The following is a 24,730-nucleotide window of genomic DNA, read 5'->3' as shown; positions in this document are numbered from 1 at the left end:
CAATCTCCCCAATGGTCGTTTAATTATTCAGAAATGCATACACCCTCTATAATAAATCGTGACTTTAATTGATAATACTCATGTATGCACAAACATTAAATATTATATTTGGAATCGGGAAAATGGATAGTATGTGATGTGTTTAAGAATTTGAGCCAGAAAATTATGGTGCCACCTCATATATGACCAAAATGCAAAATACCTCTCGGTGTCGACTGGGAGCGGTAGGAATACTTTTTATTAAGAGTGAAAAATAACAACAACTTCCACTGTAGATATTTGCGACTGTGATAATAGTTCTCCTAGGATCCAATTTAGGATTTGAATACAGCGAATGAATGTGTGTAAGGGGGCGTTCAAAAGTTACATAATATAGTGGTTGATAGTGTAGACATAAAAAGTTTGTATGTGACCTCTGTTGGAACAAACCTAGTGTACTTTGGTCCAGAAGGGAATTTCTGGAATCAAATTATTATATATATAATTACTAAAAATAGTATAATTTTTATACTATTGCTTAGCATGGAGAACCGAAGTTGCCAGGGATTGATTGAAGATCAACGAACTATTCACATGTTCAATATTTTATTCTCATAGAAATCGGTAAAATCTTCGATTTTTTTAATCAAATCGATTAGTTACTTGCTTTTGTTGGATACCTCCTACCTCTTCACATTGCACTGTAGAGAGCATTGTATAGATTTAAGAAAATTATTGTTCTATAATGGCTAGAATAAAAGTTTAAAATGGAAAAGTCAAATATCATAGTTGAATTGTGCTCTAAACAGAAACACTCATTTCGAACGCGACTTGTTATCAAATAACCTACTGTTGATCTTTATATGCTGGTCTCTTCTCAAATGCTATTGCTCTTAGGCTGTATAATGATGTTAAATTTGGTCAAAATCTGATTGTTCCCACTTTAATCATAATTTTTCCATTATCAATTTTCAATACTTATCGAGGGCGTTCCGATTCAAAACATATAAAAAATGGTATTTATATATAGAAGTTAATTTAATTAGCGAACACTAAAGATAACTAAATGCAAAGTTAAACTATTATTTAAAATTAGGTTTTACTTCAAATATACTTACCAATATATTAATGTTTATATTAACTGCAAATTAATCTATGCTTAATTTATTATAACAAAATCAGATCCTTCAACTTTCATAGTATATGAATCCGTCAGCTTTCAACTAGTTGTATGAATATAATCCAATTTCATTGTGCTAGAATTATATTAAGGTTATTATGCTTGATCTTTTAAATTTCATAGAATATGAAACCAAAGCCTTTTCAATGAGCGTACAGATGTTATTCAAGTGTACTGTTGTTACGAGCGATACGTTTTTTATCAGAACATAGCACTATGGGTGCGTGTGAATAATCAGATGCCGATGTAAACAGACTAGCAAAAATTTACAGCAGCAGCCGTCTTAGCACATATGCAAATTAAGCAAGTGTGTACGAACTGACGTCACGCAAAAAAGGAGATAGAAAGGCAAAAAATAAAAAATAAACAACGTGATTAAGGAGAGAAGCATATACCGGGTAAGATGCACGTGTGAAAACGGAAAGATAGACTTTTTAAAAGCGCATGTTATGCGACAGAGCATTATAAAACACATGTGTGTGTTTGCGAAAAGACTTTTGAGTGATAATGAAATGGATTATTGTTGGAAGAACCATGAATAAAGGCATTTTATTTTCACGTAAAAGAATGCCGAGTCAGATTTATATTTCTTTCATTTCTTTTTGTTTGTTCTTCCTGTGACGGTATCAGACAACGTATGGGTCCCAGTGGTTGAAATGTAACGACGCAGTTTAATTGTGTCATAATTATATTTATTTTTTTGTTTTTTGTTTGTTTCTTTCTTTTTGTTTGTTTTTTCTCCTGTTAGTTAGTTAATTTCAATCCAAATATAAAAATAAATCTATAAATAAAAATACTTACGGATAAAATACTGAGCTACGGTGGACAACACGGCAGAAATAAGCTCCGCGATTATGATTTCATCTGCCACTCGAAAGAGCTCACTCTATAAAAGCAAACATAATGTAATCGCTAAAACACCTGAGGCGACAGATAATATTTAGAATATAATAAACTTGCTCGACACCAGGTATTGCTCGGTCGTACAATACAGTTAGACGTGATATTTTAAATTATGCAGATTACGAATGTATCATTATAGAATCAACCCTCTGTTGAATATTATATATTACGAGGAATAATTTAGCTAATTAGCAAAAAATATATAAAGAAGTAAAATAAATAAGAAAGATTATGTAGTTCATCATATTCTGTCTGTGTTTGTTTACAATATCACGTCAGCTGATATTTGGGCTTGACGATGAATGCCCTGGAAACTCACTTCTGATTTATGTTTTGTTTTAAAATACGCAAACAAAGAAATGATTTTGGGACTTTTTTCCGCTCAATGCAACACTGAAGGGCTGGCCATTCGTCTCATTTGATGAAGTCGAGGAAGCAAGTCAAGAAGTCTTTGATTCGAAGCCAGCTACGTAGTACTTTGGATTATTTTTTTGTTGTTTTTTAATTCCATTTAAATGGATCAGAGGGGATTGCAAATTGCGTTATTATGATGACTGAACGTATGCATTCATGACCTGGAAGTTTCATCTCTCTGTTATATATATTGATGATGTGAGACTTTCATGACTTGGTGACATCAGTGTGTGGAGAAAGAGCAACTTTTTATTGCAATTTAGCTTCATTTAATCTCAAATCAATATTATCAGCATTTTTCTAAGCAACTTCAACCAGTTTCAACAAAGTGAAAATGAAGAGAAATGCACTGAGTGTGCATGTAGCGGGAGTATTGATTTTTTTTAAATAAAACAACAAAAATTCTTAATATTAAACGACTTCAAGATACGGATTTAATTTGAGCATGCGCAGAAAGAAATATAAATATGTCTGCCAGCTGAAATGAACATTTCGCATTTCAGCTTGCCAATATACCTGTACGAGTTATTTATCAACACAAAGATTTTACTTGTTATAAACCATCCTTGGTGTATATTTGTGTCCATAATTAACCAAGCTCTAGTTCATCACCTTACAGTTGCTAAACTTCTGACCGACCAACAATATGGATTTAGGCAAGCCCGTTAGAAAGCGGTCATTTTTTTAGTTTTAATGCTTAATTAAAAAAAAAAGTTTTTTGGGACGCTGATATTAAAGCTAAAAGTCTTCTCAAATCAGTTTGCACTCTGGAGACAAATGTGTGTTCGAGATAAGTGTATTTTAATTTTTATGTTTAATTTCTAATATTAATAACTACATTCTATTTCAGTACTTAATTTATATTTTTATCTCCTGATTGTTTTATTTAATGATAGCGTTTTCTCGTCATAAATGTTTATTATATCTACCAAGTTGATCTTAAGGATAGTATACTCAACCATTTCATATTTCTTTCAGACCCCCCCTCAATTTCTGTTTTTTTTTGTTGTTTTTTTTTATGTTCAATTTACTTATAACGGCACTAGTTGAACTTCAGGAGACCTCCCCCCCCTCGCTGTTCTCTTATATCGCAATTTCTTAAACGTCACTCGCAAAAATTCAGAAAGCGATCACGTTTTTGTTTTAACGGTTAATTAAAAAAAAAGTCTTTTGGGACGCTGATATTAAAGCTAAAAGTCTTCTCAAATCAGTTTGCACTCTGGAGACGAATGCGTGTTCGAGATAAGTGTATTTTAATTTTTATGTTTAATTTCTAATATTAATAACTACATTCTATTTCAGTACTTCTATATTTCTATAAAGTAATAGGGTTCGTGTGTTTCTGTCTGTGTGTACAGCTCTCCATCATCAACGAAATATAAAGGAGGTAAGAGGGTAGATCTCTCCTGGTAGAGAAACATTAGAACCCATTTTAGGATGTTTCTGTTATAGGAGACATAAGAATCTCTGTCTAATTTCTTTATATACTATTCTACAAACCACCCCCATTTCGAATGACTTATGCTCATTTGCATATCACATTATATTAAATCTCTTTAACTAATTACCTCGACCTTATTACATATTGGAAATATTCTAATCATTTCAACTGTACTATTTACAAAATCTATTTAACATTTAATCTTCTATATCTTCTATATATCTATAAAAACAGAGATGTGTGTGCCACAGACGATTTCTGATTGGTTAATCCAATAATCACATCTCCTAAACCTCCGACTCAACGTCCGCCATTCACACAACAAGAAAGCAAACGCTGGAGAGATTATTAGTACTACTACTACTACAAACAATACAGCACGAAAACACGCGCACACACGCACACACACTCACATCCACTACCGTCCTTGGCTACGTCACGTTGTTATGGCAACACGATAAATACACAGTAAATTTGATTTTCTTCATTTCTACGCAAATATTACGCAAATATAAATCATATAGAATATCTGTATGGATATAATTACACGTAATAGTTAAATAAAGATGATCATCGTATAAGAGAACCGAAAAAAAAACTAATAGGGAATTTGTATAAAGTTGTATTTTCTTTTTAAATAAATAGAAAAAAGGGGTGTTGATAAGACTATCGATACTTATACAGTTTAGTGACGACATTAAAAAATGGAAATATTGAAAAAAAATTTTATTGTACGTAACTGTTATAGACTGAAGTTCTCCGAAAAAAAATTTCACTTCATTTGATCAAGTAGTTTTGTTCTTACAGCGAAAAACAATTATTTATCACGACGACGTCAACGTGGCCATTTTGGAAATGTACCTAGCAGAATACCTCCATTTTAGGCCAAATTTCGCAATCTAGCCTTTTTTTCTCGCCATATTGAGATGCGCACAACACATCTGCAATTTTTTTACTTTTTTTTTTTTTTAAATCTGCAATTTTTTTGCGTATTTTTTTTTTTTTTAAATAAGAATACTATTGAATATGCAAAGAAACTGAAAAATGCAAAGAATTGAAGAATTTTTATACGAGATTATTTTCGAAACATGCTCAGTTGGACACGCATGGATAACTTCGAAACTTCGTTTATTTACTTCTGTTACAAATTAAAAAAAAAAAAAAACCATCCCAAAAATGGCATCTGTCTTCGCAAAAAAAAAAAAAAAAAAATCTCATTCTGGTGGGAGAGAAAAAGGGCTAGATTGACCTAAAATGGAGGTATTCTGCTATGTACGGCAGTTACCTGCCCTTGGGGAATTCCTGGGCCTGCAATAACATTTCCAAAATGGCCACGTTGACGTAGCCGTGATAAATCATTGTTTTTCGCTGTAAAAAAAACTACTTGATCAAATGAAGTGAAATTTTTTTCGGAGAACTTCAGTCAATAACAGTTACGTACAATAAAATTTTTTTTCAATATTTCCATTTTTTAATGTCGTCACTAAACTGTATAAGTACCAGACTATCAATACACACCAAAAAAATATAGATTTATTTTTGGGTAAAGTTCCCCCGGGTTTTCCTTTCACTTCAGTAAATAATGGTCTTTTGTTATATATATGGAATACTATTATCCTTATATATATGATGTTTATGTTTATATATATATATAAGTGATAGTGTCTGTGTGTGTCTGTGCGTCTGTGTGCATTTCCCTACGCTAAAACTCTGTCAATTTTAAACCTACAGATTCGAAATTTGATATACAGGGTACTGAGATTTGGGAAAATCGATGTGATAGGTTTTCGACAGAAATTTGGCGATTAAGTGGTCAATATTCAACAATTAGACCTTTGAGAACTCTACCAAACTCCTCCTACAATTTAAGGTCTGAACACGTGATATTTTATATATAGATTCCTTGAACATGGATCTAACTTATTAACTTTACTTGATCCCTAAACAATAAATGTTAAGGTCATAATAGGGGTCAAAGTTTAAAAAAATTGACCTTTTTTTTTTCCTCAGCATACACTTCAAAACACCTGGGCAACGCCGGGCACCGATTGCTAGTAATTTATATTTTTATCTCCTGATTGTTTTATTTAATGATAGCGTTTTCTCGTCATAAATGTTTATTATATCTACCATGTTGATTGCATGAACAGATTAGGAAATTGTATTCATTGTTAATTCGTGAGAGGTGAATTTATCACCATACATTCCCTTTAAAAAACTCGGCAGTTGGACTTTTATTAAGTACAATACTTAATAGATCATTTTTTAAGGAGAGTAGAGAACGTTTTGTGGAAGCGTTGTCGGCAGCTCCCGTTACTCTCGCTTCTCTTTATTTGTCACTCAGTCCTCATTTTTTTAATGAGTGATTTTTCTGACAAAGGGAAAAGAAATAGCTGTATTCTAGGTTGGCAGTATTTTGCGTGAACAGTCGACAGAGATGGCGGAAATTTTCTGTTCTGTGTCTATCCTTGTAGCCATTTCACTAGTAAAGGTGCTGGAGGTAAACGTTTTATCTGGACTGACGTTATCCGCCTGATAGTCAGGGACCCGAACCTAGGATTAATCTCTAAGGAGGCTGTCCTATCAACAGGCGCAAAGTACTGGGGCTGCTGTATTGCCATTTGGTGAATGGATTCTGGACCATGCAGTAGTCTCTGGTGGGGCCTCTCGATGTCATACTAGTGGGTAATTGTTACGGCTTTACCTTATCATGTGCTACAAAAAAAAACTTCTTCGTTACTTTTCTCTCTTTGTTTCCCCTCTCTGTCCTGCTCTAAGCAAGTCTGACGACCTAGTCCACAAACTCCAAAATTCCATCAAGACAAGTTTCAATATAAAATACACGATTAAACCCGGATCTGAAACTTCCACTACCATGTCTCCTTCTCCAACATCCGGGGTCTACGTTCTAACCTTCCAGAGGTTGAAGCCCAATTACAGGAGACTAAACCAGACCTTTTATTCTTAAGCGAAACTGGAATTGGACGGACTATTTCCCTAAATGAGTTCGTAATTAAAGGATACTCTAACCTAACTTCCAAATCTGACCCCAAGATCGCCATGGGCATGGAATATGTGCCTATATAAAAGATGGCTTTCCATGTGGTAGGGACATCTCCAGAGAAGATCCTATCTTACTCTATATGTGCTTCCGAGTAGCACTAGCTCAAACTACGGCATTTATATTTACTCTCTATCGCCCCCATAACAGCGGAGTTACTATCTTTAAAAGCATATCTGAGAAAATTGACCAAGTCCTATCAGCATATCCTTCAGCTAACATTCACGTATGTGGAGACTTCAATGTTCACAATGTGGAATGGTTGACCCACTCAAACAAGATAGATGATGAGGGGAGATTCTGTTATGATTTCTCCATTGCTTATGACCTCACTCAGATTGTTCACAAACCCACCCGTGTGCTCCACAATGACGTCTCCTGGACCTTTTTCTCACAACTTACCCTGAACTATGTTCAGTTTCCATTCTGTCTCCTCTTGGATCTTCCGACTACTCAGTTGTATCGATTAAGATAAAAATGTATCTCTCCATCGTACAGTATATCGATACTATATGGCTGACTGGGATAGTTTCCGTACATTTGTATCGGATCTTCCTCTGTGTTCCATGTTTAAAAGGATGTGTCGTCTATAGTATCAGACCTGACAGAATGGTTAATTGTAGGTATAGACAACTTCATGCCGTCGAAAAAGTTCCAGCAAAAACCTAACAAGCAGCCATGGTTTTCTCCAGAATGTGCTGCTGCTATTGCGCACAGAAATCACTTTTTCCACTGCTTCCAACGTAATAGATGTATGGAAACTAAAACCGCTTTCAGGACTGCCAGCAACCATTGTAAGAAAGTAATAAAGAACGCAAGAGAGTTGTATGCTCAGTCCGTCAAATCCAAATAGCTGAGCAGCGGCTTGGTTCCCACCAGTTTTGGCAAATTGCAAACAGGATCCTGAACAGAAGCGTGTGCTCTATCCCAACTCTCATCAATGGACCTGAGGTAATCTCGTCAGCATCAGACAAAGCCAAACTCTTTGCCAAGAACTTTGCAGCCAATTCTACCCTTTGCGACCAAGGCCGCCAACCCCCAATATTTCCTCCTGTATCAGAAAACACTCTGTGATATACAAATATCTGTACGTGATGTTGCCAAGCTAATCAAAAACCTTGATTCCAGTAAAGCAACCGGCCCTGACCGTATTCCAATTATAGTACTCCAAAAACTTCAACCAGAACTAGCACCCATACTTACAAAACTGTTTAAACGTTGTCTTAAGGAAAATTGCTTCACATCACCCTGGAAAATCTCATCAGTATGCCCTGTATTTAAGAATTCAGGTGATCGTTCATCCCCTCTCAGTACAGGCCAATAAGTCTCCTGTGCGTCATGAGTAAGTTGCTGGAATTTGTGTTAAATAGAGAAGTAATCAACCATCTCATGAGCCCAAATGAGGGCGAAACTCGAGTCTTGGACTTCCGGTTCGTTGACTGTCATGGCTCTTGTGAGCTGCGACGTTGTTTGGCTGTGGAATTTATTATATATATATATATATATATATATATATATATATATATATATGATAAAAATAATGGAAATAGTATTCCGACAAAATCGAGAAAATAAAAAGGAACAAACCGTATTATGTGTTCATCAACGTTTCGTCTTTATTTCGAGACTTCCTCTGGATGAATGAAATTAAGAAACCAAAAAATATACCAGTACAAAATATCTGAAAATGTTTCACGTGCACAGTGTGACGCAGTTGTATTTCAGAGAAACGAAAAAATGATGTTGGAAATTCAAAAAGGAGGGGGGGGCTGGTGCTGTTAAAGAGAAGGAAATTTTAGTGACGTCATATAGTCGTTAATGTAATTTTAAAACTATGAACGCACGTTAATATTCTTATTGGGAAAAAGATATATCTGTTGAAATTTAAATATAAGTTTGTAACTGAAATGAAATTAGTGTTTTTTACGTAATTTAACACATAATTCTTTTACGTAATTTAACACATAAATAAATTGGACACAGGTTAACTTTCTCACACCATTCAAGCACCCCCTGTAATAATTAACACATAATCTCAATCAATAAATTACGTTTATAAAATATATATATATATATATAGTAGCGTCCAAAAGATAAGAAACGGTTAATCATTTTTGAGTGGCTTGTATGTTATCTATGAACAGGGAAAAAATTTTATGGCTTAATTTTCTAATGTTTTTATAATGGTAGTTAAATAAAAATATTTTTTTTATTTTGGGATTTCGAATACATATTAGTTTCTTACATATAAATAATTTTAATTAAATTTCAGGCGTCCAAAAGTTAAGGAACGCGGAAATTTAATACAAACGTTAGCAATTTTAATAACAACTTAACAAAATGTCGACTCCGAATATTCGTAAAATCTATCTATACAAGGAAAACAGCTTATGTCACAAATAAGCTGTTTTATGATGAAAAAAAGGCCATAAGGGAGATTGAGCAGGTCTGTTTTTACAAGGTAGTCACCACTTACCAAGGCCCGGAGGCCACTCGGGGATAAGGGTTATTGTGTATACAGTACTCCAGTGTTGGAGATTTGCTAAAGTGTCTCACTTAAGGAGGACGTTCATCAGGAATTTGTTCACATTAGACTTTAAGATATCCAGGTTGTAGTCAGGTGGGAAACAGGCAACCGGAACAGTGTTCCACAGTCGTGCACTTCTAAGAAAGAAGCTTTGTTCATGGAATCTACGTTTTGATTTTGGCACCGATAAGGAGTGGGGAAAATTTTTGACAGTAGTTTCAGTCTAAAAGCGTTGTTTTTTTTTTTTTCGGGTTATTGAAAACTGTAAGAAAATGGTTTACCATTGACTGAAAAGAAAAAAATCGGACTGGTCTCGAATAACAACTAAGAAAGAAGGATAGAAAAATCACTTGATTATCTCGTTCTGATCGCTTTAAAACTACGGCTTCGATATCCCGGGATTTTACATCCGAAACTGGACAAAGAATTTCCCGACACACGATCTCACGACGATTAAACGAAGTTGGATTATTTTCAAGAAGTCCATGCTAAACGCCTTTAATTTCTATTAAAAATAAAAAGGCAAGATTGTTATTCACCGAAAAACATTTGTTTTGGGAGGAGAAAATCGGGAAAAATTCATTTTAGTTATGAATCAAAACCCAATCTTTTCGGATCAGAAAAAATACTATCTGTCAGAGGTAAAAATGGAGAAAGAGTGTCTCTAAATGCGTTAAAAGTACAGTAAAATTTGAAGGTGTTAGTATAATGGTATAGGGCATGATATTTTCAAAATGAACTGGCCCCTTTGTGAGGATTCATGGAAAAGTTAATGCCCGGATGTACAGAGAATTGACTAGAGAACATGGGGTTCCTAATTTTTCTGATTTTGCATAAAATCTGCAAGACAACACACCGTGCCATAAAGCAAAAATAATTTTAGAAGAGCTAAATAGATTCAATATTTGTGTTAAGGATTGGCTCGCCTAGACATCCGAAGATATCTCACTGCTGATGCAATTCTCTATCTATATAAAAGCCAAGTAGGTCCAAGGATGGAGTACTGCTGCCACATCTGGACAGGAGCTGCTAAAAACAGCCTATCCTGCCTTGATAGAGTACAAAATAGACTTCGTGGCTTAGTGGGGGTTGCCCTTTTCTCTTCCCTGCAACCTCTCTCCCACAGAAGAGACGTCGCGAGTCTATCTTTTATTTATCGTTATTTCCATGACAAATGCTCGTCCGAGCTTCAATTTCTGGTACCCCTCGCCAATCTTTCACGATAAACACCCGTCTAACTGAAACTACAGTCAATAATTTTTCCCCGGCTCTTTATTTTTGCCTTAATCTGAACGTAGATTCCATGAACGAAGCTTCTTTCTTAGAACTGCACGCCTGTGGAACTCTCTTCCGCTTGCCTGTTTCCCTCCTGACTTCAACTTGGATTCTTCAAGTCCAACATAAACAAATTCTTGATGAAACGCCGTCTTAAGTAATGGCACTTTATCAAATCTCCAGTACTAACGAATACTACAACACTACTCAATTGATTACTGTACACACAAAAACCCTTATCCCTGAGTGGCTTCTGGGCCTTGATAAGTGATGACCTCCATGTAAAAAAAAGAAATTGGCAAGAATTCTGAAGTGCAGTGGGGCTAACTAGTTAGGAGAAAGAGCTGAAGAGATAGCTAAAATACAAGAGGCTTTCATATAGCCTAGCCGTGGAGAGCGGAAATGAAGGATATTACGAATAAAGATGGGGGATCACTGAGATGGGGCGACTGACGGTTGAGCAGGCTGTGGGGTTGAGCAATCTGGAAGTTGCTATGTTTATATTTGTTTACATTGGAGAATCAGCTCATTCTTGGTGTTTATTAGATTTTTACCTGGGGGCGCAATTACTATACACAATGCTTTGATAAGCATAGTTGGAGTCTGCGGTGTAGGAGTTAATGATATCCCATTTAATGAAGTAATTCTTGTTTCCGATCTAAGTTTTTTTTATTAGAGTCTTTACAAAGATACCCTGGTTGATATTTGTATTGTTTGTTTGTTTGTTTTTAATGAAGAAGTGTAGTTGGACATTCTCAAATTTACTAAGGTGGAAATAGAACCGATATAAGTGTATATTTTGAGAGCTGATCTATTCCTGTTGGCGGCATTGTTGAGGAGGCAAGGATTGGTACAGGGAGAGCTAGAAATAGGGGGATTATTGGGTTATCTGGGAGGAGGCTGTTAATATTCGTTTCTTGCTAGTCTTCCTCGTTATTTGCGTTATTATTCAGATTAATTAGTTGTATTGCTGAGTAGGTCCGGTTGTGGTGGTTCATTGCGTATTGATTGGTATGGAACACGGTTTGGGATATGAGGGGGATCGGGTTGCTGTTGAGGGATAGGTGGCGTAGGAGTTGAAGGTTGCAAAGGATTCAATGTGCTTATCGGAGATAGTGTGGGTGTCACCAAGTTTGTTGCAGGAGCCTTGCTAGGAAGTGTCTTCAACTTCTTGCAATCCTTACTCTCTGAGGATTTACTCTTCATTCTTCATCCATTGAAACGGACACAGGCCGCTTAACTTACCGACAAATCTTTGCCCTTTTCTATACCGGACATCCTTAAATACGGTTTTGCAACTCTAAACCCTGAATGAACTTTCCACATGAACAGTTTTACATACTAACATCTTATGTTTTTAAGTTTTGTGACTACAAACCGTAAAGCTTTAAGTTTAAACCTATGCAGCTACCAACAAATACATTAACATATTTCGCTAATAATTTCCTCTGATGAGAAGATATAGCATTTTTTGAAACTCCGCGAATTAAGGAGCACCCGCCTCTGGATTATTCCACCGAACAATAAAAACCGTTTGCATAACTCTACTTTGCAACTCTGTTCTTATATATATATATATATATATATATATATATATATATATATATATATATATATATATATATAATCAAGAAGTAAAAATTAAGTTTGCAAGCCAAAAGCTTCTGTAAACTTTAAATTAATTTAAAGTGAATATAAATTTTATATATATATATATTAATCCCAATGAAATAAAAATGCTCACTACAACCAAGTTAAAAATTAGAGCTTTTCATAGAAGAACACAAATTTAAGACTGTAATTTATATTTTACATGAATTTACGATTCGACAGGATACTCAAATAACATATATTAAAGTTTCCTTAATCCACGGAGTTTCAAAGAAATGCGCACTTTTCATCAGAGGAAAGATATTAGCAAATGAAAATTGTAGTGAAGCTATAAATTTGTTGATACTTGCATATATTAAAACTCCATTATATGGAAACTAGGCATAAATGCATAATAAAAATGCCAAATAGGGAAATGAAACATATAAAGATAAATTATAAATCGAAGATTAAAAATCCAGATAAAAGTATATATAGTTGTTAGGTTTTTCCAAGTCGAAATGATCATAAACGTTTATGTGCTCATATAATCTAAAATGTGTAGAAAACCCGGTTGCAAGAAGTCGAGGAATAAAGATTATTTCGAATCGTTTAATATAATTTCGTCTTTATAACAAACTGCGAGGTAGACAAGTCTGTTACTGAGGTTTCGGTGGTAAGCATCTTGTTAGAAGGGCTGTGTTTGTTCTGATACCGCACCATCACTTGGAGTTTAGTAGTGCATTACAATATTAGCTTGTTGTTTGTATTCTGCTGGGATGTTAGCCGGGAATTAGTACTGTATTGTCGTATTGCAATTGTATTCTGAAAATAGAAATAAAACATATAATGATTAACAAATAACCACTATCGCATGAAATATGTATGTTGTGTCCCTGTAACTTGAACAGGTGATTTATATTTTCATATGCAATGTGTTGGCGTTTAAAATTAGAGAAAAACCGACTTGAATCATTTTATTATTCACAAACTTCAATCAGATGAGAAACAACTTGAATTGTTTACTCGAGCATAATCTCTACTCGGACGGGCGTAAAAGGCGATCTGCATAAAGCCCGATTGTTTGCATTCTTATTAGAAAACAGAATTTGTATAAGCGATAGGATTATTTTTAGCGCCAAAAGAAATATTTATTTTCATTTCCTATTTAATGTTGGGTAGTCTTATAATTTTTTGAAGTACCCTCTATATTATGGTATTATGTTGTTTATATATTCCCATTAGGTTTATATGTTTTATCCTCGGGAATAATAGAAAGACTCTTGCTGTTATTTTTATTCAAACGTCTTGACAACTTAAACGTCGTAAAACTTATACATGAACCTCAATTTCAATTTAAATTTTTTATGCATACATAATGCTTCATGGGATGTAAACATTTCTATTTTCAATAATGAATTTACTTTTTATACTGGGTGGCATTTTTCTTGGGCCCTGCGTTTATAACTCAAGTCATTCAATAATAAAAGAAACTCGTCTCAAGCCACAACAATTTCATCAAAGATCTCATTGAATACAGCCTGTGGTGTTCCCTGCAAGTTGAATGACAGCTAGTGTCACCAGATTTTCCAGTACTCTCCACCTCGTCCGATAATATTTGCAAATAAATTTATATTTTCGCAACAGTTGCTTACCATTGATTTCTCGTTGGCAGCAGCCGTTGGTCTTTACTGGAATTTGCGCTTTCCCAAGATCCCAGTTCTCATCGCACATACAGTGGAGGTCTGGTTAGTCCTCACTCCTCGGTCTTTCCTTCCTCCTTGATTACTTGGCTATTTGGCCTCACCCTTTTGGGGGGCAGTGGTATTGTAATGGAGGGGTAGGGTGGTGTTAGATAACTTATAAGTATGTAAATTCAATGTTCTTGGTTCAATATAGCGCTTCATGTTTTGTCTCTGCAGCAGTTTGCCTGGGTTGCGCTTGTAGTTCGTGTATGTTAGTCTCCACATTCATGGGTTTTCCTTGATACCCCATTATGAAATAGTCTTGTAAGGTGTTGTTATTTTATTGTGCTCCTTCCACCTCTTCTACGTGTTATTCTTGTCGCCATTTGGTTTTTGTTGTTGCTATTACCAATTTTTTGCCGTGCCTTTTTGACTGTTAATTTTCATAACAGTTTTTTGCTGAACTTTTTACCGTTTTATAACGGTTTGGCTATGGCCTCTTCCGCGAGCCAGACGCCTATTGTGGCTGACACCATGGAGTCGGAAGACGCTACACCTTCCGTGCCAAGCAACACCAGGAGCAAACAACCGAAAGTGGATATAAATGTTAAAGAATTTGTGGAGAAGTTGAAACAATGTCTTGACTGAAACAGGATTAATCATACAAAAAAAGTGCATGACCTTATTCGTCGTGGATCGGAAGACCAAAAATGTAATAAGAGCTATTGCAGATATTATCAACTTATTGGCATCAGTTGGCTTCAGACCCCTACGCGTCATAAAGTGTAAGGGGTACAACGCATTGAGTGCCTTATATAACTCTATAGAAGAATGTTAAACGATATCGCAAAAGGAAATAATTACAGAAAGGTACATACTAAGAACACAATATATGGGTAAACGGAGAATGACTGTCTCTGTTTTCCACGTTCCACATTACGTAGAAGAAGAACACACCGGCGCGTTTTTACTAAAATTTGGTGAAACGGTATCCATTCCAGTCGACGAATTTCACGACATTTGGTCGTTCGATATTCTATTAGATAAAGAGAACTTCACAAACATCCCATTCTTCCTTGAAGTGAGGAAAGAAAAACTACAATTATTATTGCAGGCAGGTGGCCAACCTGCTGGAATTATAGTGAAATTGGTCACCTCACATCAGAGTGCCACCAAACCCCAAAACAAAAGTAGGTCAGCATTTAGGAATCCAGCTATCAGTAAGATATCCAAACTCTCCCCCGCCTCATGATACGACAAAGACGGCAATCTGGGTGAAACTCTCAAAGGAGAACCCTGGCAAAAAAAAATGGTAAAAAAATTCCTGGCCGTCTGAGTCTCGATCGAATGAGAGAGGAGGCAATGCTGATAAACGACCCCGGCAACACCAAGTACATCGAAAGAAAAAAAATCCCCTAGTAAACCGCAACCTGTTTCTCCGAAACAAAATTCCAGACCCACTACCTATCACCCAGTCTCCCAGAAAATCGAAAACTCGCTCTCCAGTCAAACTGCCCCCTACCTTTCAAATCTCCTGCCCCAAGTTAATTCCCTTTAGTCCAGTGAAAAAGCCAAGTAAACTTCGCTCTCCTGCCCCTTCCACTTCTGCGTCCTCTCACATTACTCCTCCTGCATCCTCTGCAAAATCCTCTCTCGACATTCACACTGCCATGGACACTGAGAAAAGCCCCTCCCTAGACAAGAAAAAAAAACCTCTACTTCCTTGGCAAAGACATTTGCATCATTAATGATGCAGCTCTAAATAAGTATAACAATTTTAAAGGAGTAGATATAACAAAATTATTCGAATTCAGGGAGGTAGCAGGTAAACCCGTTGATGTCCCCACAAACGTTCCTAATGCAAAAAGGGTATTTACGGTAATTAGAAAAACAGAAGAAGCGATGAATCCGTGGAAATGTTAGTAGAAGCTTACAAAGTGTTTAATCTTTCCCCTGCCCTAACAATTTTAAAAGACACTGACATCCGAAACCTTCGAAAATGTTATGTTGGGAGGGTCCCGGTTAAAATGCTCATCTCCCTTACTTACCTATTGCATGTCGGTGGTATCTCTCGTCATGGGCTCATGGATATTCAGATGGGTACCTATTAAACTACGAGAGCTGTCGTCACGCTTACGACCTCGATGTTCGTTTCTGGTTCTCAACGCTAAGGCACAATCATGGATCTCAAGCTTGCTAGCATGAATGTCCGAGGGCTAAGGGCCGACTTGCGAAAATGGCACTTGAGTTTGGAACTGCAGCACCTCGGAGTGGGTATTTGTTGCGTACATGAAACCCACCTTATTCCTGGTGACCATTTGCGTGCGCTGTTTAAGACATTTTGGGCTTACGAAGCGTATTCTCGTACTCGAGAGGGGTTTCCTGGCTAGTTAAAAGGTCTCTAGATGCGTAGTGTGACCCATATTACTTGGATCTGAAGGGGAGATTGTGTGTTTAGGATGTTACCATAAAGGGTAGAGCGTTTCGTTTTATTGGGGTTTATGCGCCCAATAGCCACGTTGAGCTGACTGCCTTTTTTCGGCGAATCGAGTAGTTCATGGATACTTCTCGAACGCTTATCTTAGCGGGAGACTAGAACACGGTCCTGGACCCCGAGTTAGATCGATTTGGGTTACCATCTAGGGGAACTAACAAAGATCGGGATGCTGTTTTTTATTCGTGAATTTGTCGATAAGTTCGATCTTATCGACAAATTCCGAAATGAAAAGTCCCGTGACTTAGTGTGGACCTGGACAGGTAGACGCGGCTCCGGTCCGATACAACTCGCGAGTTATATCAACGGGTTTTAGTTAGGCGAGTCGATGTAGAGATTCTAAATTGTCCAAGTTTCCACAATATAGTTTACTCGGATCACAGACTTGTTCGTGTACTGGTAAACTTAGATAGACCTAAGCCTAGATTAGCCGGTTATTGGAAGCTCAAAAAGTCGTTGTTCCATGTGGAGGGCTTCCGTGAGGGGCTATTACTAATCTTAAAGTAGACCATTGACGGGAGTAGGCATTTGGAATAAGTGGTGGGTTAAAATTAAGGAATCCATTACGTTCTTTGCTGCCAACTTTAGCAAAAGACTCAACCTAGATTCTAGAGCAGTTAAAGCGACACTAGAGTCTAGATTAGATCGGGCAGTGGAGGAGGAGGGTAGTGCTAGCGTTAATATAATTAAGGCTCAGCTTGCCTCCCTTACTAAAAAGGAGCACAAAGCTTTAGTGATTAGGGCTAGGTTAACAAGAATGCTCCAGGAAGCAACAAAAATGGCCACTGAATTGGTTGCAGAGGAATTTCGGCAAGCTGCGGATAGGCACATTGCTCGTGTCACATTGCCGGACGGGCGTACCGTGACCACAAACTAGGATGTGCTGGAGGTGTTTAGGTCTCATTTCCATGAGCTTTTTTCCATGGAACCCTGTCTGTCATTAGAACAGTTCGACACCTATTTAGCTGTCTTTTCTTGTCTTTCGACGATTAGGTGCGAAGGTGGCATAATGGAGGATGAAGTCATTGAAGCCTTAAAGCGGGTCGGCTTTAATAAGTCACCGGGGATCGACGGTCTGCCCTAAAATGTGTATTTGAGGTTGTCGCACATATTTGTTCCCTTGCTAACGGTTTTGTTTAACTCATGGTTTAGGAACGGCTAAATCCCCAAGTACTTTACCATGTGTGTGATAAAGCTTGTTCCCAAAAGCAAAGATCGTGGGGATGGGTTAGGTAACTTTCGGCCCTTAACGATGCTTAAACTGAGTTAAAGATTTTGGCCAAGATTCTCGCAAATCGTCTGCAGCTTGTCCTGACTCATCTCATTAGCCCCGAGCAAACACTGTCGTGAAGGGCAGGACAATCCAGGATAACTTGCACACGATACGTCTGATGATAGAAAAAGTCGACATTGAGACCGCCATGACCAATTTAGATCAGTCCAAAACCTTCGAAAGGGTTGCCCATCGGTAGTTGGGGACTGTTTTGTCGGCGGCCGGTTTTGGCCCGCAATTTCGCTCATGGGTTGATCTTCTCTATGCTAATCCCGCGGTGATAGTAGAAGCGAATAGTAAGAGGGTGAGACCCTTCAGTTTGTCACGTTCAATTCGTGAGGGTGTCCGTTATCACCAATACTGTATGCGCTTGCGATCGAGCCTTTTTTGATCAGGCTAAGTGTGAATCCGGTTCTACGCGAAATTGCTTTGCCAGGTGCGGATGCTCAGGTAAAGTACTCCGTCATGATGTTACAATGCTTATAACGAGCAATGATTAGTGTCGTCGGTGTAGAAATCAGATTGTATGAAACGGTAGCAGGGGCCAAAATTAACTGGGTTTGCATCAGTGCCTGGAGGGGTATGCAAGATACTCGGCGTCTGGTTTGATCCTGAACTCAAGCTGGAGAAAAATTGGTCGGAGGTTCTGAAAGCGGTACGGTCTGTAGCCGCGCTGTGCGTCAGTAGAAACCTTTCATTAAAGGGGAGAGTGGAGGTGTGTTATACCCACATCTATCCAATCTTTATTTATCGTCTATCAGTGCTCCCAATCCCGTCAGATATACTGCTATATTTGAAGAGGGCTCTTTTCAATTTCTTATGGCTTGGAAAGACCCCTAAGATCTGTCAGGATATCTGCTATTGCCATCCTTTTAAAGGCGGTCTAGGTATGCCAAAGGTGGAGATTCGGTTCCACACGCTACGGCTCTACTACCTAGATCGAATGTGCACACAAGATAGGGAAACGGTGGCCTCTGGATTGAGGACACCAAGAAAGCCTTTCCGGCTTTGAGATGAGTGCACCTGTCCGAGGAGGGCACACATGTTGACCAGAGGTGAAGGCTCTTTCCATCGCGAGTGCCGGTGCGCGCTGAAGTTTCTCTTAAGAGTGAAAAAAAAGCCTCCCTAACACTGCTGTTGTCCCGAAAGGCATTATATAGGGTTTTAGTGAGGGGATCCGTAAGGGATGTTATTGGTGAGGGGCTCCTTTTGACGAAGGGCAGCTCCGCTCAATCTAGACTTGGGCACCTGGGTCGGTATGTGTCACTAACGATGAGGCCTCCCTGGCCTGGCTGGTAATTCGAGATGCTCTGTTGTTCGGTAAGAGACTCCACTCAGCTGGCTTGGCGGTTTCGCCTATTTTCAAACGGTCGGCGATGTAGTGGAGACTTTATGTCACGCCTTCGTTTATTGTCGCATCCTTGTGCCGCTGATTGAGTTTGTTACAGGTCTCATGGTTCGCATACTGAACATATCGTCATTAACCCTGGTTCCTATCAATGTCTGTAGCAATTGGACACCGACAATGGATAGGCTTCGAAAAGAATTGTGTTTTACCTTACTAGCAGTTATGAGAGGTGTGATTTGGAACACGTATGAGAGTGGTCTACGGATCTGAGTACTTCACTCCCCTCGACCTTATACGAATCTTCCGTTATCAGTTGAAGGTTCGTATCAAGGCCGAGAGAGTAGGTCACGGTTTAGACTAGAGTAGGACCATTTTTAGGCTCCTGTATTCATAACCTATCTAGTGTGTGATAGTGATCATTAGGCCCCGTTTGAATTTGCCCCTTTTTAGCCCCTTTTCCCTCCCCAATTAGGTGACAGATCAAGCCAGTGGTGCGGGTTCCCTTTCGAAGTTTTCATAAGAGGTGTTGGTAATAAAGCGTTCGCCCGCATCACCCTTTCGACTAATCAACGTATCTGCCACAGTTTAGTAAATGGGGAGTCTTTTGTTACTAACATTGTACATATTTCATTTTATATTGTATAATAACATTTTTATATCCAAACCCCCACCTTTTTTCTTATATATTAGGTTATCATGGTATGATGTTCTTATGGTGAGTGTTGAAGGATTTATACGCTTAAGGGCGTATAGTATGAATGTGGTATTGTAGTGAAAGTAGAGTGAAAGTAGGAACTAATTAGGTTAGATTAGTTAGTATTAGTCAGTAAAGCCCGTCCCTTCCCCTTCCCCATGTTCGGCCTTGTGCCAAATTTTTCTTTTAAATGTATTTTACTTTTAAATGAAAATAAATATTTACCCATTGCACCATATATATATATATATATATATATATATATATATATAGTAATTTATAAAATATATATGGCGATTAAGCTACACTGAAATTTATTCTCGCACTAATCCATAGCCTTTTTTCTTTTACAAAATGTTCGAGAACATCAGATTTATTTCACCCCACTTAATTCACTAACACTAAAGTTTTAATGTTATACGTTTTCAGTTTTTACTTTCTCAATATTGATTTTATCAGTGTTAACTTCTTACATACATTGCTTATTCCTAAATTCCGCCTTTATGAAATGATTTACCTATATATATATATATATATATATATATATATATATATCCTTCCTCCAATTAAAAAATTAAAGAACACTGAAACAAACAGCAGCACAACATTTCGGGCAGTAATATCTACTATACTCTTCAATAGCAAATATATACATTTTTTAAATTGTAAATTTTTACATTAGGTCCACCTCCATTATCCATGATTTAAAAATCCGAAAAATTGGAAGCGAAGCAAATTACCTTATACTTTTTCTTATATTACGCCATTTTTAAAATGTAATCGTGCCAAAGCGTATTTTATTTTTTTTTTTTTTGTAGATTGATAATTGATATTAATTCTGATGAGTAAAAGGCAAAATAGATTGATTGATTGAATAATATGATAATTAAGTGAATCATTTTCTGCTACGAAACAGATACTGTCAATAATTGTAAATGTCAACTGAATTGAAGGAATAAATTGTAAGATGGTCAACATCATGAATTTGGAATATAAACTTTTGTCATTCATTATATGCTCTGTAATTTGAAGGATTGGTATATGTAAAAAGGAAATATTAGTGAATAAATATCATTTCCCTAGTAGAAAAATATATATTAATGGTACATATATATATATATATATATATATATATAGAGAGAGAGAGAGAGAGAGAGAGAGAGAAAGAGAGAGAGAGAGTACAGTTGTGTACTTATAATAGTTTTCAATTGAATGATAAAAAAGTAGGTAAATCAAAATACTTACATATGATAAAACATTGAGAGACGTCTTTGAAACTTATTGTGAAACTGTAATAGAGACGAGATCTTCTCCTTTTTGTCTTCTTCGTCTTCTTTCTTTTTCTTTTTCTTTTTGTTCTTTTTCAACTCCTATATATATAAATAAAACAGTAGACGTATGTGTGTGTGTAAATATCTAATAGGTAAACTATTAAACTACTGGTCACATAACACTGAAATTCCTAGGAAATAATATTCATGCACCAAGGCTGAGTTATAGCGAATAATAGCCTTGCTTACAGACATCGGCAAATGGTCTTTGCTTGTAGTATCTGCCGGAACAAATACTACACTTTGAGGTATTTATTTGCTCCCCCACTGAGCAAATTAGGCACAAGGTCGATTTTTAATGTGAGGAGTGAAGAGGAAATAGGGACAAACTCCCCGGGGAGAAGGGGAGCTGTATAGTGACAATTGGTATGAAGGGTTGCCCCTACATTGACTAAGGTCTTATATGGGGGGTTTCCCCCACATACGGTCTTTGCTTGCAGTATCTGCCGGAACAGATGGTATTTATTTGCTCCCCCACCGAGCAAATTAGGCACAAGGCCGATTTTTAATGTGAGGAGTGAAGGGAGGGGGAAGGGAAAAAGGGGACCAGCTCCCGAGAGGTGGGAAATGGGAGCTGGTTAAAGGTCAGGCATGTGGGGTTGCCCCCACATCTGGTCTTTGCTAGTCATAGCTAGTCATAGCTTGCAGTATCTGCCGGAACAGATACTACACTTTGAGATATTAAATCTTTTATTCATGTTAAAAAAATACAGTCAAAATCAACGATGAACAAAAAACTTAGGCACATGGCCAACTCAAAAGGGGGGATTTTGGGGGTCGTTGGTCATCCTTGTCACTCCAGAACTAAACAAAGGCAGAAGTTTCTCCCAGCTAGTATCTTCTTTCACCATAATACCGCATTCACCCTTTCATATTTGGGGACGTCCTACTTAACTCCCAATTTTTAAAACATTTTTTATTGACGTGTAAAAACAAAAAAGATAACAATAAAATGGTACAATAATTCATTTGTGTCGAGGGCGGGGGAAGAAAAAACAAAAGGTGATTAGTAGGACCCTCCCAACCCCGTCTAGTTGATAGACTGCCCGTTCCACTAGGTTTGTAAAAGGAACCTCGCTTCTGCGGGTCAGTCTCTAGGTGGGGATGCCCTCTAGATGGGGGTGAATGGAGAAAAGAAATTTTTGTGGGTAAGGGATGGAGGTTAGTTTGTATTTCTTTTTCTCCAAGATGGGTAAAATTTAGAGGAAGGGGTGAAAACAAAAATTGCAGGTAAGAGGGGATGGGGATCTTGGAGGCTTCCTAATCGGGGAGGGATGGAACACACACTCAGCTAGCTGAGAGGCTACTTGCTTAATTTTACTTTACAGAACTGCGCGTTCCACACCTAGGCGGGGAACACGTATTCAAATTTGGCTCCTCTTCGTAAACACAGACTTGCCACATATATCCATCTTCTGTCAAATGCCGCGCGATGCAGCCTTCTTCTATCACATCTGATCTTCACCCGTAGTTGGTGTTTAAAGAAAGCGATCAGATCTTGATCAGAAAAAGACAACACCCCCCGGCAACCTTGCAGACGCGACGTCCAAATCACCATTCTCGCCACGGCCAGGATCGTAACATAGACCATTTGTCTTTCCCGGTCCCACGGCGGCCTCACGTTGTCCACAACATTGGATACAGTAATTGGGCGAGGATGCTCAGGATCGATGCGAGCTGTCACTCTGCTGACATACGACCAGTACTGGCGGAGTTCGCGGCAATCGAAGAAAGCGTGATCCGTAGTTTCTACGGCCGTTGTCCCACAACAGGGACAATCAGGTGACTCCAAAAACCCAGAACTGCATTGTATGTTGTTGAGTGGAAGTGCATTTCGGGCCAATCGCCAGGTCAGAGAGAACTCCGAATTGTTCAGATGACTCGAACCTGGCGCCCAGCTCCACTCGGAGCGGATCTCACTCTGCTGCCACCCCAAACGCGCGCATAGCGGGTCGTCGGCGGCCCCCTTCACTAGATCCCTGTGGAGTTCCCTACGGGTAGCAGTCACAAGGTCACTGGACCTTCGTAGTCGTTTTAGCGCGGCTCGGCACTCTTTCATGTAGGCAGATTCTCCCCGCGGCCTGCGACGGCTCTCGATGGAAGGGTCGAGAATGAGGTCGGGGAAGGCGGCAGTAACCACGGGGTGCCACGGTTGGTCATCCTGCATATAGTGGCTCAGGAAGGCCAGCCTCTCCGCATCTCGATGAGACTTCAAGTCCGGCATTCCCAAGCCTCCCTCACACAGACGTTGAATACAGACCTGTCTGTTCACCCAGTGTCTTCCTCTGTCCCAAAGGAGCGAGGACAAGAGTTCTACAAGAGCTTTTAGGTGTTGTGCAGGCAGGGGAAGTACGGCCAGTCGGTAAAGGATGAGAGGAAAGACGTAAGTGGCGCACGCCTCAGCTCTACCATTTAAGGAAAGTTTCCTAGGAAGCCACGAATTGACTGCAGCCTCCACCTTTGACCGTACCTCCAACCAATTCTTGTCAAGCTGGAGACCCGGTCCGAACCACACGCCGAGGATCCGGACCGGGCCATCTGTCCAACTGAAAGGCGCAGGGAGGTTTGCGTTGCCACTCCATGCGCCCAACCGCAGTCCTACCGACTTGTTGCGGTTTATCTTTGCCCCTGTGATTCTTTCGTACTGTGTGAGTACCTCCGACACGACCTCAATGTCTCTGAAGCCCGACACAAAGACCGTGACATCATCGGCAAACGCGGATACCTTGGCAGCTGAGCCGCCAGGCAGAGCCATTCCGGGCAGGGCCGAATTTGCCTCCCCATGTCTCAGCTTGCGGAGAAGAGGCTCCAAAGCCAGGACATAAAGCAGGGGCGACAGCGGACAACCCTGACGAACCGACCGAGAGATAACAAAGGGTTTCGAGCGCTTTCCGTTCACTTGCACGACAGCCATGGGCTGTCGATACATTATGGAGATCCACTTGCAAAAGTCCGGTTTAAAACCGGCGGCCTCGAAGACAGATGCCAGGAAACGATGGTCGACCCTATCGAAAGCTTTGGACTGATCTAAGTTGATCAGCGCGGCTTCCATGTCGTCATCTATTCCCCCCTCTAGGATCGTGCGGATCAGGTGCAAGTTGTTCTGAATCGATTTCCCCTTCACAGCGTAGTTCTGTTCTGGTTCAACCAACTCGTCGATAACAACCTGCAGCCGATTCGACAGGACCTTGGCCAAAATCTTCAACTCTGTGTTTAGCAGAGTTATGGGCCTGTAGTCGTCTAATTCTTCCCCTCCATGCCCGTCACCTTTCTTAAGCAATGTGATCACTCCTTTGGTCACCTGCCCTGGGATGGATCCCTGAGCAAACCAATGGTTGAACATATCCGTCAGAAGAGGCAGAAACATGGGCGACAGCCTCAAGTACAGTTCGTATGGCAGACCATCAAGTCCTGGCGATTTGTCACAGCTGACCTGCTTCAGCGCAGTAAAGACCTCCCGCTCCGTCACCCGGCCCTCGCAACCAGTCGCTCTAGCCGCCTCGAGGCGGGGAGAGTCGGCCAAATAGTCGCTAAA

The 24,730-nt window shown here is 38.8% G+C and overlaps 1 protein-coding gene across 18 annotated transcripts in view; it reads right to left on the bottom strand.

The window, feature by feature from the left end:
- Nucleotides 1–8,569: 8,569 nt before the first annotated feature.
- LOC145256284 (histone-lysine N-methyltransferase SETMAR-like) overlaps nt 8,570–24,730 on the bottom strand; it is a 165,925-nt gene continuing 149,764 nt past the window's right edge. For 14 of the 18 annotated variants that reach the window (XR_013863958.1, XR_013863960.1, XR_013863961.1 and 11 more), the window contains 2 exons: nt 21,110–21,234; nt 8,570–13,195 (listed from right to left, as the gene is read on the bottom strand). Coding sequence is in view for 13 of the 18 variants with exons in the window: in XM_080114988.1 (XP_079971114.1) it covers nt 21,143–21,234 (92 nt within the window). In the remaining 5 variants the exon portion in view is untranslated. The remainder of the gene's footprint in view (nt 13,196–21,109; nt 21,235–24,730) is intronic. The other 4 variants (XM_080114986.1, XM_080114990.1, XM_080114981.1 and 1 more) reach the window with 2 other exon arrangements.

The sequence above is a fragment of the Euprymna scolopes genome, chromosome 32 (assembly GCF_053919585.1).
Source record: "Euprymna scolopes isolate OS-2025 chromosome 32, ASM5391958v1, whole genome shotgun sequence".
Lineage (NCBI taxonomy): Eukaryota > Metazoa > Mollusca > Cephalopoda > Sepiida > Sepiolidae > Euprymna > Euprymna scolopes.
The sequence above is the reverse complement of the archived record's forward strand: the minus strand, read 5'-3'. Positions and strand labels throughout refer to the sequence as shown.